Source organism: Bufo gargarizans, chromosome 7, assembly GCF_014858855.1.
Source record: "Bufo gargarizans isolate SCDJY-AF-19 chromosome 7, ASM1485885v1, whole genome shotgun sequence".
Classification (NCBI taxonomy): Eukaryota; Metazoa; Chordata; class Amphibia; order Anura; family Bufonidae; genus Bufo; species Bufo gargarizans.
Genome location: NC_058086.1, coordinates 161707641 through 161722674, shown reverse-complemented (window position 1 = coordinate 161722674; position 15034 = coordinate 161707641). Strand labels below are relative to the sequence as shown.

The following is a 15034-nucleotide window of genomic DNA, read 5'->3' as shown; positions in this document are numbered from 1 at the left end:
GGGTCCGTGCCCCAAGGCCCTGATGTAGTGAGCCGGCTACATGGCAGACACTTCCCGTCTGTCTATCCTGGTACCCCAACTCAACGTTCCACAAGAAAAAGATGTCGTGTCTGTAGCAGGGGTGGAATAAGGCGTGACACCACCTTTTTTTGTCCTGACTGTCCTGACCAGCCTGCCCTATGCATAGGGGAGTGTTTCCGCAAGTTCCACACTCAGGTACACTATTAGCATAGGGATTGCGTACACAGGACAGGCACACAGGGGTCTTAGGGCCCTTTCACACAGAGCTGCCACAAACCTCTCCTTTCACCTGGGACAAAGTGCATAATGTACTTCGCCGCATCTCTGGGCGATTTGCGCTTTGCACATTGTCCCATGGGGAAGGAGAGGTTTGTTCAATAAAGGTAAAAAAAAATAAAATAAAAAAAAAATCACCGGTAAGCAAAAAAGTTATTGTTCTGTTTCAAAAGTTTATAAAAGTTAATGTTAATAAATTTATTGCGTTGCGGCCTGTTTTTTTTTTTTTTTACCTTCTAGGTGGACCAAGCGATCAAGCAGCTGCAGCACTGATGTGCATTCTGACAGAAGCATTGCGCTGCTGTCAGATTACACAAAAGTCAGTGTATGCGGCGCTGCAAGACGAGATTTCTACTCTGCAGTAACAGATACGTTTGCCGAGGCATACGAGCTGAGGAGGAGGCGGCGTTCCTATGCTTTGGCAAACACTTTGTATATATAAAAAAATATAAAAAATCCCGGCAATGATTTATTCATCCACATCGATTGATGTGAATGGAGAAATCTGGTTTGCCAGGGCATACGAGCTAAGTGGGTATGGATGTAGGGCGGAGCTCCTATGTCCTGGCAGACGCCTTTCCCCTCCTTTTTTTTTTTTTGGGCAGAGATTTTTTTCATCCACATTGATCGATGCGAATGAAGAAATCTGTGCCGTTCATTTTTTTCTTTCAGCCCAGAGGCTGAACGGGAAAAAAATCTCATTACCTGTATGCTCAATATAAGGAGAATAGCAGAAACTCCTAATGCTGGCCATACATGTAATGATTGCGGAGACCCTCAAATGCCAGGGCAGTACAAACACCCCACAACTGACCCCATTTCGGAAAGAAGACACCCCAAGGTATTTGCTGAGGGGCATATTGAGTCCATGAAAGTTTTAAATTTTTGACCCAAGTTAGCGGAAATTGAGACTTTGTGAGAAAAAAACTAAAAAAAAATCAATTTCCGCTAACTTATGCCAAAAATGTTTTTTTCTATGAACTCGCCATGCCCCTCATTGAATACCTTGGGGTGTCTTCTTTCCAAAATGGGGTCACATGTGGGGTATTTATACTGCCCTGGCTTTTTAGGGGCCCTAAAGCGTGAGAAGAAGTCTGGGACCGAAATGTCTAAAAATGCCCTCCTAAAAGGAATTTGGGCACCTTTGCGCATCTAGGCTGCAAAAAAGTGTCACACATGTGGTATCGCCGTACTCAGGAGAAGTTGGGGAATGTGTTTTGGGGGGTCATTTTACATATACCCATGCTGGGTGAGATAAATATCTTGGTCAAATGCCAACTTTGTATAAAAAAATGGGAAATGTTGTCTTTTGCCAAGATATTTCTCTCACCCAGCATGGGTATATGTAAAATGACACCCCAAAACACATTCCCCAACTTCTCCTGAGTACGGCGATACCAGATGTGTGACACTTTTTTGCAGCCTAGGTGGGCAAAGGGGCACACATTGCAAAGAGCACCTTTAGGATTTCACCAGCCATTTTTTACAGATTTTGATTTCACACTACTTCTCACGCATATGGTCCCCTAAATTGCCAGGGCAGTATAACTACCCCACAAGTGACCCCATTTTGGAAAGAAGACACCCCAAGGTATTCCGTGAGGGGCATGGCGAGTTCCTAGAATTTTTTATTTTTTGTCACAAGTTAGTGGAATATGAGACTTTGTAAGAAAAAAATAAAATAAAAAATAAATCATCATTTTCCGCTAACTTGTGACAAAAAATAAAAACTTCTATGAGCTCACTATGCCCATCAGCGAATACCTTAGGGTGTCTACTTTCCGAAATGGGGTCATTTGTGGGGTTTTTCTATTGTCTGGGCATTGTAGAACCTCAGGAAACATGACAGGTGCTCAGAAAGTCAGAGCTGTTTCAAAAAGCGGAAATTCACATTTTTGTACCATAGTTTGTAAACGCTATAACTTTTACCCAAACCATTTTTTTTTTTACCCAAACATTTTTTTTTTTATCAAAGACATGTAGAACAATAAATTTAGCGAAAAATTTATATATGGATGTCGTTTTTTCTGCAAAATTTTACAACAAAGTGAAAAATGTCATTTTTTTGCAAAAAAATCGTTAAATTTCAATTAATAACAAAAAAAGTAAAAATGTCAGCAGCAATGAAATACCACCAAATGAAAGCTCTATTAGTGAGAAGAAAAGGAGGTAAAATTCATTTGGGTGGTAAGTTGCATGACTGAGCAATAAACTGCTAAAGTTGTGGAGTGCCGATTTGTAAAAAAGGGCCTGGTCACTAGGGGGGTATAAACCTGTGGTCCTTAAGTGGTTAAACGGATGCCTCAGACTGATGCCATACAGTGGTATGTGTTTACTATAGAGTTCCATTAATATATATATATATATATATATATATATATATATACACATCAAAACTATGAATTAACACGTGGAATTATATACATAACAAAGTGTGAAACTGAAAATGTCATATTCTAGGTTCTTAAAAGTAGCCACCTTTTGCTTTGATTACTGCTTTGCACACTCTTGTCATTCTCTTGATGAGCTTCAAGAGGTAGTCACCTGAAATGGTTTTTCACTTCACAGGTGTGCCCTGTCAGGTTTAATAAGTGGTATTTCTTGCCTTATAAATGGGGTTGGGACCATCAGTTGCGTTGTGGAGAAGTCAGGTGGATACACAGCTGATAGTCCTACTGAATAGACTGTTAGCTGCTTTTTTCTTGCCATAATACAAATTCTAAGTAAAGAAAAACTAGTGGCCATCATTACTTTAAGAAATGAAGGTCAGTCAGTCTGAAAAATTGGGAAAACTTTGAAAGTGTCCCCAAGTGCAGTCACAAAAACCATCAAGCGCTACAAAGAAACTGGCTCACATGCGGACCGCCCCAGGAAAGGAAGACCAAGAGTCACCTCTGCTGCGGAGGATAAGTTCATCCGAGTCACCAGCCTCAGAAATCGCAGGTTAACAGCAGCTCAGATTAGAGACCAGGTCAATGCCACACAGAGTTCTAGCAGCAGACACATCTCTAGAACAACTGTTAAGAGGAGACTGTGTGAATCAGGCCTTCATGGTAGAATATCTGCTAGGAAACCACTGCTAAGGACAGGCAACAAGCAGAAGAGACTTGTTTGGGCTAAAGAACACAAGGAATGGATATTAGACCAGTGGAAATCTGTGCTTTGGTCTGATGAGTCCAAATTTGAGATCTTTGGATCTCTGGGAACTCCAAGACTGTTGAAAGACCATTTTAGGTGACTACCTCTTGAAGCTCATCAAGAGTGTGCAAAGCAGTAATCAAAGCAAAAGGTGGCTACTTCGAAGAACCTAGAATGACATATTTTCAGTTGTTTCATACTTTTATTATAAGTATATAATTCCACATGTGTTAATTCATAGTTTTGATGCCTTCAAATTATATATATAATTTTTTTTTATATATATTTTTTTTTTAAACCAGACTGTGCAGGATACAAGAATCTAGTGTGCTGCGTTTATTTTAATAACTTGTATGTCAAACGAAACATACAACGTGATGTGAACCCACCCTTACATGAGTAATGCAGTATGAAAGAAAAGGGCTCAAGACTCTCCCGGCCTGAAAATAAATAGGGGGGAGCTAGCAGGCAAGTCCTCCATGGGCAAATGTAGGTATTCAAAGAGACAGGGAAGTTGGGAAAATTTGCCCAGTTTATCCACGGATTCCGTATTTTTGAGCATCCTTTCCTGGAATCAAATTGGTGTCATTAAGTTTCTAATCTAACATGATATGATTAACCCTATGACTGCCAATACAGAAAGTGAGGGAGACCTCACATGGATGCAACATGAATCCTCGCGGACATCGGAATACATTGTAGAAGCTTATATGCAGTATTATTAAATGTTGGTGTTTAAGATCCAGCAAATACACAGGTGCGGACAAGGGAGGATCTCTCCAAACACTTCAAATAATCCTCTTCTGATGTTGGCCCAGAACAGACTCACTATGGGACAGGTCCAGCATAAAGGGTGACATGAAGGGCGTTACCAATTTCTCTTCTACCCTAAAGCATAAAGGGGAAACCATTGGGTAAATAAGGTGTCATCTAGAAGGTTACCATGTACTCTGTGAAGTGTCTGGGAACCTCTCACCTAGAAAATGTATATTAAACCGCCAGCAGTACCTTATTGCAGCCTGTAGCATCATTATAAGGGTGTCTGTGTCTTTTCTGTACAATGCGCCAAGAGTCTGAAAAAATACTTTTATTCAACTGGCCACGCTATGTAAACGATAGTCTTGAAGTCAGGGGGGCAGCTGCTTTCTCGCCTGAAGTCGAGCGTGCCTGCCCCCTTTCCAGTCCCTTAGCAATTGATAGGAATTCCAATTCCTTGACCACTGGACGCCCAAACGTAGTCTTGCGCGTGCGCTGTGTCCCTGCAGTGCTGGCGCCTGCGCACTGTTCTACTCCGCTGTGAGGTAGGCTCAATGATAAGGCACTCGCAGATGAGACTGCTCATGCGCGAGACTACGCTCAAGCGCCCAGCAGTGAAGGAATTGGACATCCTATCAATCAAATACTAAGGTGGCAGGGCACGCTTGACTTCATGCGAGAAAGCCGCTGCCCCCTTGACTTCAAGACTATCGTTTGCATAGAGTGGCCAATTGAATAGAAGTCGTTTTTCAGACTCTTGGCGCATTGTACAGAATTACAATATGCATTTTCTAGGTGAGAGGTTCCCTTTATAGAAGTCTCCATTACGGTTACTTGCCAGCTGTCTGCTGATTGCTGTGCAACATTCATGCCATTGCTCCAGTGTGAGGGTCTCCCCCAAATCCACCTCCCAGCTATGCATACAGTGCCAGTGGTGCGTTTGGGGTAGTATAAAGAAGGGAAATTATTCCCCGCTCCAAGGCTCGATATTTGCAGAATAGTCCAAACGTGTATTTTACAGAGTTTTTTTCTATTGTTTCATTGTTCAGTGTGGCCCATCACCAGCTCCAAAGATGGAGATCTGTGCAGCACGTTACATTTGGAGTATACTGCTGGTTATAGTATTGTTCAGACGGGGCACAATATTCGGCTTGATGATACAATCACTGTGCCCTGATCTAGCTAGAGGTTAATGCCTACAGTTATATAACCTTGATTATCACAATAAAAGCCAAGAGGAATCTTCTAATGGAGTTTGTTGCTTTGGTACTCAGAGAAATAGTTCCTTGCCAGATGAGAACAACATTGCGAGACTTCAAGAAGAACTTATTACAGTGAAGATAAGAGAAGCAGAAGCCATAACCGCCATGAAGGAGCAGAGGCAACAGATCAAAGACTTGGAGGATCATTGGCAGGTAGGACAATCACAGACCTTACCTAAGCTGATCAAGCTAAATATCTGTGCAATCAGGCAATGATCAGGAATGGATGTTCATTCCTGATCATTGCCTATTTGTTAGCTGCATTTACATGCAGCCATGATTGCTTCTGTATGGGGATGAACAATTGGTACTACGATCATTCATCCCCATACAGCATTGTCTGCTGCCCTTCTCAAATTGACTGTTACATTAACAAATTGGCTGATCACCGGCCAATTATCGGGAACAAGTATTCATATGGACGTTCCTTCCCAATAATTTACCTAGCCATTGGTATGTGGAAAAGGGCCTCAGGGGTCCTTGTGCATGGGTATCAAGCATATTGTTGACTGGTGCAAGTCGGTGGGTCGTCGTTAATTTCATTTTCACTGTTAATTGATTCTAAAGGAAGGGTGAACGAGCAATCATTAATGTGACCATCTCAACTTATTCTCCTTATGCTACGTCAGCAGCACATCCCCTGTTTACACAGGGAGAAGTGCTACTGAAAAGCCAAAATTTTTGCTACCACAAACTGGCGTTTGGTTATTTACTGGCTGCTCTTACAGGATAGGTAATAAGTGTTTGATCTCTGGAAACTCCACCAGTCGGTATTCTGGGGCTCTTGAGCAGCGGTCCATCATGTGCACTGCTGCTCTGTTTACATTCTGTGGGACCATGGAGATACTGACACTGAAGTTACCTCTTTTGGTCACTAGGTGTCAGTGCAACCTTTGGCGATATAGAAAATATTGTTATAGAAAAAAAACACAGAATTGAGCCTATATTGTAAACATTGTGTTCTGAATATACCATTCAGGTTTTCATAAATGGCTTTCATGGAAAAATATATAATCTTTTTTTGAGCTCTTAACTTACAGCATTATACATTGCAGAGACATTTAGCGCGCACCACTGGCCGATGGAAAGATCCACCCAGGAAGAACACGGTGAATGAGCTGCAGGACGAGCTGATGAGTGTGCGTCTTAGAGAAGCGGAGAGGCAGGCGGACCTGCGAGAAATAAAACAGCGGATGATGGAGCTGGACACTCAGGTTTGTGTTTGCTTATTGTACCAACTAGAGATGAGCAAATCCATTTTGCTTTATCAACAAGAGTTCTTCACCTGCAAGAGTCTGTCTCCGCTGCTGGAGAAGATCCCTCTGCTGCTTGATGGACAGGGCCGAACATCTCGTCTGGTCCTAACAATCATACGCCCGCACCGCTCCAACTAGTAGCTCAAGCGCAGCGCCACATGCACAGTTGCTTCTGGTGCAGTCTATAGTGTCTGCATGTGTCAGACTTGGCTGTTGTGTGTGCATGCTCACTGTGCCTGTCTGTATTTTCCTGCCCCCATGCCTGTCTGTTGTATGTGTGTGCCCCCATCGCCGGTCTGTGTGTCTGCACACAGCGCCCCTGCCTATTGTGCTTGTCACTTAAAGGGTGAGAAGCCACTACTCTGCACTTGCCCAGGGGAATTTTACTGTGTCTGCCCCTCAGAATCATGAGGTTAACATTTTATGGAACTTTGTGGTGGATTCTACAGTCTGTGTAAAACAAAAGAAAATTGAAAATGCTGCAATATTGCTGGAAATGACTTTATGATTTCTTGAATATATCCTCCCTTATCCGAGATGCAAGAACCAGAATCTTGTGAGTTTATGGAGCTGACCGTTTCATAGTATTTCACTAGTGAACAATATGCAATTGCTATTGTAATGTGTCAAACATCCATGACCACATCCTTCCTTCTGCACCTGATTTATAACTTGTCCTTAGTTGATCCTTGGTTTTGTCACCGTCAGACTAACCACTCTTTCTAATTGCCGCTCTTCTATAGTAGGTTGCACAAAATCATGTACATTGAGTAACGAGAGGCGGTTAAATTGTTCTGTGCAACTACAACTAGAAGCCCAGAAATAGTGCAATTAAGTTTCATAGCGTTTCTATTTTCCGGTATTGAGTTCCGTCATAGGGTCTCAATACTGGAGAAAAACGCTTCCATTTTGTCCCCATTCATTGTCAATGGGGACAAAACATAACTCAACAGAATGGATTGCTCCAAAATGCATTCCGTTCTGTCCTCATACCGGAGAGCAGCATGCTGCGGTTTGCTTTCCGTCCTGGGATGCGGAGCAAAACGGATCCGTCATGACCTACAATGCAAGTCAATGGGAACGGATCCGTTTTCTTTGACACAATAGAAAACTGATCCGTCCCCCATTGACTTTCAATAGAGTTCATGACTGATCCGTCTTGGCTATGTTAAAGATAATACAACCGGATCCGTTCATAACTGATGCAGATGGTTGTATTAGTAACGGAAGCGTTTTTGCTGAACCCTGCCCGATCTAGCAAAAATGCTAGTGTTAAAGTAGCCTTACATGGCACATGGAAATCATAGGAAGGGTTTACCACTTGGGGTCAATTCATTCTGCAAAATGGGTTTGCATCCGTTCCGCAATTTTGCGGAACAGGTGCGGACCTATTCATTTTAAATGGGGCCGGAATGTGCTATCCGCATTTGCGGATCCGCAAAAAATAGAACATGTCCGCAATTGCAGACAAGAATAGGACAAGAAAAGGCATTTTCTATGAGAGTGCCAGCGATGTGCGGTCCGCACAATGCGGAACACACATTGCCGGTGTCCGTATTTTGCGGATCCGCAAAACACATACGGTCGTGTGAATGGACCCTTACTTGCTGCTGACTGAGACACTGCTGTTTGTGTTCATGAAAGGCACAAAAGCACTGGAGCTGTGCTGATAGGTGAGCGCTTGTGAAGGCAGCAGTATCCTGGACGTGTTCAGCATGCTTTACTGGGAGGGACACATCCTCACGAGAAGAGCCAGAAACTAGGAGCAGGTTGCAAACTGAACATCAGAAGTTCTCAGTGACTAAAGGAATGAGCATTGCTGTCTGAAAGTAGCCACTAGCATACGTAAAGATATATTTTTTCCATGTCAAAGATGCCCATAGCTTTAGATGTCACTAGACTAATACATAAATGTTCCCACAAAATACAGTATCTTGATTCTAAACCACATAATCTGCACATAACTTCCAATACTGTGAGGGGTTGTTTTACAAGGATAGCGAAGAATAGATGATTGTAATCGGACCATAATGGTATTTTGTGTATGTAGTGATGTATATGAAATAGAATTTTAGTATGTAATGTGCTGCTTGACCACTAGATGGCGTTGTCTCATTGCCTTCTGATAATGAGAACATGCAGATCTCTCCGCATCGGCAATGTGTTAAGAATTCAAATGCTAAATTGTAAATGTGAATGAGAAAAGATCATTGGAAGATGACCTATTGTTTAAATCACGTTTTTATATTTAACATATTTTTAAAGCATTTTTGGTGATTTTTAACCACTTCAGCCCCGCTAGCTGAAACCCCCTTCATGACCAGAGCACTTTTTACACTTCGGCACTACACTCCTTTCACAGTTTATCGCTCGGTCATGCAACTTACCACCCAAATGAATTTTACCTCCTTTTCTTCTCACTAATAGAGCTTTCATTTGGTCGTATTTTATTGCTGCTGACATTTTTACTTTTTTTGTTATTAATCAAAATGTAACGATTTTTTTGCAAAAAAATGACATTTTTCACTTTCAGCTGTAAAATTTTGCAAAAAAACGACATCCATATATACATTTTTCGCCAAATTTATTGTTCTACATGTCTTTGATTAAAAAAAAATGTTTGGGCAAAAAAAAAAAATGGTTTGGGTAAAAGTTATAGCGTTTACAAACTATGGTACAAAAATGTGAATTTCCGCTTTTTGAAACAGCTCTGACTTTCTGAGCACCTGTCATGATTCCTGAGGTTCTACAATTCCCAAACAGTAGAAAAACCCCACAAATGACCCCATTTCGGAAAGTAGACACCCTAAGGTATTCGCTGATGGGCATAGTGAGTTCATAGAACTTTTTATTTTTTTGTCACAAGTTAGCGGAAAATGATTTATTTTTTTTTATTTTTTTCTTACAAAGTCTCATATTCCACTAACTTGCGACAAAAAATAAAAAATTCTAAAAACTTGCCATGCCCCTCACGGAATACCTTGGGGTGTCTTCTTTCCAAAATGGGGTCACTTGTGGGGTAGTTATACTGCCCTGGCAATTTAGGGGCCCAAATGTGTGAGAAGTACTTTGCAATCAAAATGTGTAAAAAATGACCGGTGAAATCCAAAAGGTGCACTTTGGAATATGTGCCCCTTTGCCCACCTTGGCAGCAAAAAAGTGTGACACATCTGGTATCGCCGTACTCAGGAGAAGTTGGGGAATGTGTTTTGGGGTGTCATTTTACATATACCCATGCTGGGTGAGAAAAATATCTTGGTCAAATGCCAACTTTGTATAAAAAAATGGGAAAAGTTGTCTTTTGCCAAGATATTTCTCTCACCCAGCATGGGTATATGTAAAATGACACCCCAAAACACATTCCCCAACTTCTCCTGAGTACGGCGATACCACATGTGTCACACTTTTTTGCTGCCAAGGTGGGCAAAGGGGCACATATTCCAAAGTGCACCTTTCAGATTTTGCAGGCCATTTTTTACACATTTTGATTGCAAAGTTCTTCTCACACATTTGGGCCCCTAAATTGCCAGGGCAGTATAACTACGCCACAAGTGACCCCATTTTGGAAAGAAGACGCCCCAAGGTATTCCGTGAGGGGCATGGCGAGTTCCTAGAATTTTTTATTTTTTGTCGCAAGTTAGTGGAATATGAGACTTTGTAAGGAAAAAAGAAAAAAAAAGAAAAATCATCATTTTCCGCTAACTTGTGACAAAAAATAAAAAATTCTAGGAACTCGCCGTGCCCCTCACGGAATACCTTGGGGTGTCTTCTTTCCAAAACGGGGTCACTTGTGGCGTAGTTATACTGCCCTGGCAATTTAGGGGCCCAAATGTGTAAGAAGTACCTTGCAATGAAAATGTGTAAAAAATGGCCTGCGAAATCCGAAAGGTGCACTTTGGAATATGTGCCGCTTTGCCCACCTTGGCTGCAAAAAAGTGTCACACATGTGGTATCGCCGTACTCAGGAGAAGTTGGGCAATGTGTTTTGGGGTGTCATTTTACATATACCCATGCTGGGTGAGAGAAATATCTTGGCAAAAGACAACTTTTCCAATTTTTTTATACAAAGTTGGCATTTGACCAAGATATTTTTCTCACCCAGCATGGGTATATGTAAAATGACACCCCAAAACACATTCCCCAACTTCTCCTGAGTACGGCGATACCACATGTGTGACACTTTTTTGCAGCCTAGATGCGCAAAGGGGCCCAAATTCCTTTTAGGAGGGCATTTTTAGACATTTGGATCCCAGACTTCTTCTCACACTTTCGGGCCCCTAAAAAGCCAGGGCAGTATAAATACCCCACATGTGACCCCACTTTGGAAAGAAGACACCCCAAGGTATTCAATGAGGGGCATGACGAGTTCATAGAATTTATTTATTTTTTGCATAAGTTAGCGGATATTGATTTTTTTTTTTTGTTTTTTTTTCTCACAAAGTCTCACTTTCCGCTAACTTAGGACAAAAATTTCAATCTTTCATGGACTCAATATGCCCCTCACGGAATACCCTGGGGTATCTTCTTTCCGAAATGGGGTCACATGTGGGGTATTTATACTGCCCTGGCTTTTTAGGGGCCCTAAAGCGTGAGAAGAAGTCTGGAATATAAATGTCTAAAAATGTTTACGCATTTGGATTCCGTGAGGGGTATGGTGCGTCCATGTGAGATTTTATTTTTTGACACAAGTTAGTGGAATATGAGACGTAGTAAGAAAAAAACAAAAACAAACAAAAAATTTCCGCTAACTTGTGCCAAAAAAAATGTCTGAATGGAGCCTTACCGGGGGGGGGGGGGGGGGGGGGTGATCAATGACAGGGGGGTGATCACCCATATAGACTCCCTGATCACCCCCCTGTCATTGATCACCCCCCCCTGTAAGGCTCCATTCAGACATCCGCATGATTTTTTACGGATCCATGGATACATGGATCGGATCCACAAAACGCATGCGGACGTCTGAATGGAGCCTTACAGGGGGGTTATCAATGACGGGGTAATCAGGGTGATCACCCCCCTGTCACTGATCACCCCCCCCCTTCCTGTAAGGCTCCATTCAGACATCCGCATGATTTTTTACGGATCCATGGATACATGGATCGGATCCACAGAACGCATGCGGACGTCTGAATGGAGCCTTACAGGGGGGTTATCAATGACAGGGGGGTGATCAGGGAGTGTATATGGGTGATCACCCGCCTGTCATTGATCACCCCCTGTAAGGCTCCATTCAGACGTCCGCATGTGTTTTGCGTATCCGATCCATGGATCCGTAAAAATCATGCGGACGTCTGAATGGAGCATGACAGGGGGGTGATCAATGACAGGGGGGTGATCAATGACAGGGGGGTGATCAATGACAGGGGGGTGATCAATGACAGGGGGGTGATCAATGACAGGGGGGTGATCAATGACAGGGGGGTGATCAATGACAGGGGGGGATCAATGACAGGGGGGGATCAATGACAGGGGGGGGATCAATGACAGGGGGGTGATCAATGACAGGGGGGTGATCAGGGGTTAATAAGTGACGGGGGGGGGGGGGGGGTGTAGTGTGGTGTTTGGTGCTACTGTACTGACCTACCTGAGTCCTCTGGTGGTCGATCCTAACAAAAGGGACCACCAGAGGACCAGGTAGGAGGTATATTAGACGCTGTTATGAAAACAGCGTCTAATATACCTGTTGGGGGTTAAAAAATTTGGATCTCCAGCCTGCCAGCGAGCGATCGCCGCTGGCAGGCTGGAGATCCACTCGCTTACCTTCCGTTCCTGTGAGCGCGCGCGCCTGTGTGCGCGCGTTCACAGGAAATCCCGGCCCTCGCGAGATGACGCGTATATGCGTCGTTGAGCGCAGGGCTGCCACCTCCACACCGCACATCTGCGTTAGGCGGTCCGGAGGTGGTTAATTTTCCATGTCAACATCTATATTTAAACAAAAACCATAAAATCCTGCAGTTTTCGCACCGACCGCGGCGCCACTTCTTGGTCTGTACGATTCACTTTACTGCAGTTACCTGCTTATGTCATTCTAATCACCTGTGTATAGATAAGACAGGATCCTCCATTCACAATAGGCGATTGTCACATCTTCTCAAGAGATGTGTTACTATCTGGTTTTAACTGGATAGGTCATCAGTATCTGATCGATGGGTGTCTGACACCCGGAACCCCAGCCGATCAGCTGTTCTGAGAAGGCACCAGCGCTCCATGGCCTTCTCACAGCTTACCAAGCACCGTACATTGTATAGCGGCCATGCTTGGTATTGCGCTTAGCCCTATTCACTTGAATGGGGATGAGCTGCTCCTAGGCCACGTGACCGAAGAATGTGACGTCACTGGCCTAGGAAAAGCTGAGAGAAGGCCGCCATGCTCACAGGAGTGCTGGTGCCTTCTCATACAGCTGATCGTGGGGGTCCTGGGTGCCAGACCCCCACCGATCAGATATTGAGGACCTATCAAGAAGATAGATCATCAGTAAAAGAAAAGTGTTTTTTTATGAAAACACACTGGGGGAGATTTATCAAACTGGTGTAAAGCAGAACTGGCCTTGTTGTCCCTAGCAACCAATCAGATCCCACCTTTCATTTTTCACCACCACTTTGGAGAATGAAAGGAATAATCTGACTGGTTGCTATGGGCAACAAGGCCAGTTCTGCTTTACACCAGTGTGATAAATCTCCCCCACAGTGTCTATTTGCCCTTGTACCTTCAGGAATCTTGTCAGAGTTCTTGTCACATGCTCTCCCTCCCCTCCTCAGCGGCCATCTTATGGACAGGTCCTCTGTTTAGATGGCACATATGACTTTCTGAACAAGGAGGTATGGCTTATAAAGTTTGAAGAGGCCACAACATTCGGGTGAGCGCTACAGCATCCTTGCATCTTGCCAAGAACAGTGCCATAGATTGTGTAGTGGGCATGCTTGGTATTGCAGCTCATGCCCATTCACTTGAATGGGATTGAGCGGCGCCTAGGCCATGTGACGGATAAAAGCAACACCATTGGCCTAGGAAGAGGCCTAATCACTAGTGTTGATCGAGCACCAAAGAGCACAATGGAAGTCTATGGGAGAACCCCAGGCACCCCCTGCTCGGAAGAGAAGAGGGTACCTGGTTCTCAAAAAAAGGTTAGAAGTTGATGGAAACCCCATCAAAATGGTTTGGAACCAGCATTAAGAGGATAGCTGGATGTGTCTTAGACTCCTATTATGTACAACATAAAATAGACAACCACACAAAGGCTATATGCCAAAAGCCAGGTATGTGCAAGCCATCCATCTATCCATGAGACAGGTAACAGCCAGCATACCTTACAATGGCAGACTTGTGCACTATGAGATATTCCAAACCAGCTCTCATCTGACCAGTAAACTTCAAAGTTATTTTGCATCTGTTGTATGGCTTGGGTGGACCTGCACACCTAGATCAATATCATTAGGGCGACAAAAAAAAATTCTTATTGTCCAAACATAATATTCAATAACCTTTCTATACAGTTTTGTCATGTAAAAACTCATTTGCATATACATGGGCATATGGAAAATTGGCGATCTACACTACTCATGAACAGCACCAGCTATTGGATTCATAGTCTTGTCCTAAAACTATGAAGCCAATAGATGCCGCTGTTCAGGAGTCATTACAAGCAGGGCAATAGTCCTCAGATACTCTAGCAAGCTTATATTACCGCAGATAAAGTGCTGAACGATGTGTGAATGATAGCAGCAATCCGATATACACCTCAGTGTTGGCTCAGGCTATAATAGGCTGAGTGCTACATGGTGTGTGGACTCTGAGCAGTGTGCCCTGACAAGATGAACAGTGCCATCTATTGGTTTCATAGTCTTATGACAAGACTATTACTCTTGTCATAAGACTATGAAACCAGTAGATGGCACTGTTCATGAGCAGTGTAGATTGCGAATTTTCCATGCAAATGGTTTTTCAGCTGAAAAACAAGGCACATTATGCTCATTTGCATGTCTTTCCCATATGTCCATGTTTATGCAAATTAGTTTTTACATGACAAAACTGTATAGAAAGGTTATTGAATATTATGTTAGGACAATCAGAAAACTTTTTGTCACCCTAATGATATTGATCTAGGTGTGCAGGTCCATCAAAGCCATCCAACAGATGTGAAGTAACTTTGAGGCTTACTGGCTCTTAGTCAGATGAGAGCTGGTTTGGAATGTCTCATAGTCCACAAGGCTGCCATTGTAAGGTATGCTGACTCAGCCTGTCATCTGTCTCATGGATAGATTGATGGCTTGCATATACCTGGCTTTTGGCATATAGCCTTTGTGTGGTTGTGCATTGTATGTCGTA

The 15034-nt window shown here is 43.1% G+C and overlaps 1 protein-coding gene across 5 annotated transcripts in view; it reads left to right on the top strand.

Annotated features, from left to right (window-relative positions):
* EVI5 (ecotropic viral integration site 5) overlaps nucleotides 1-15034 on the top strand; it is a 158369-nt gene that overhangs the window by 84376 nt on the left and 58959 nt on the right. For all 5 annotated transcript variants that reach the window (XM_044300504.1, XM_044300502.1, XM_044300505.1 and 2 more), the window contains 2 exons: nucleotides 5466-5606; nucleotides 6509-6667. In XM_044300504.1, the coding sequence (XP_044156439.1) occupies nucleotides 5466-5606; nucleotides 6509-6667 (300 nt within the window). The remainder of the gene's footprint in view (nucleotides 1-5465; nucleotides 5607-6508; nucleotides 6668-15034) is intronic.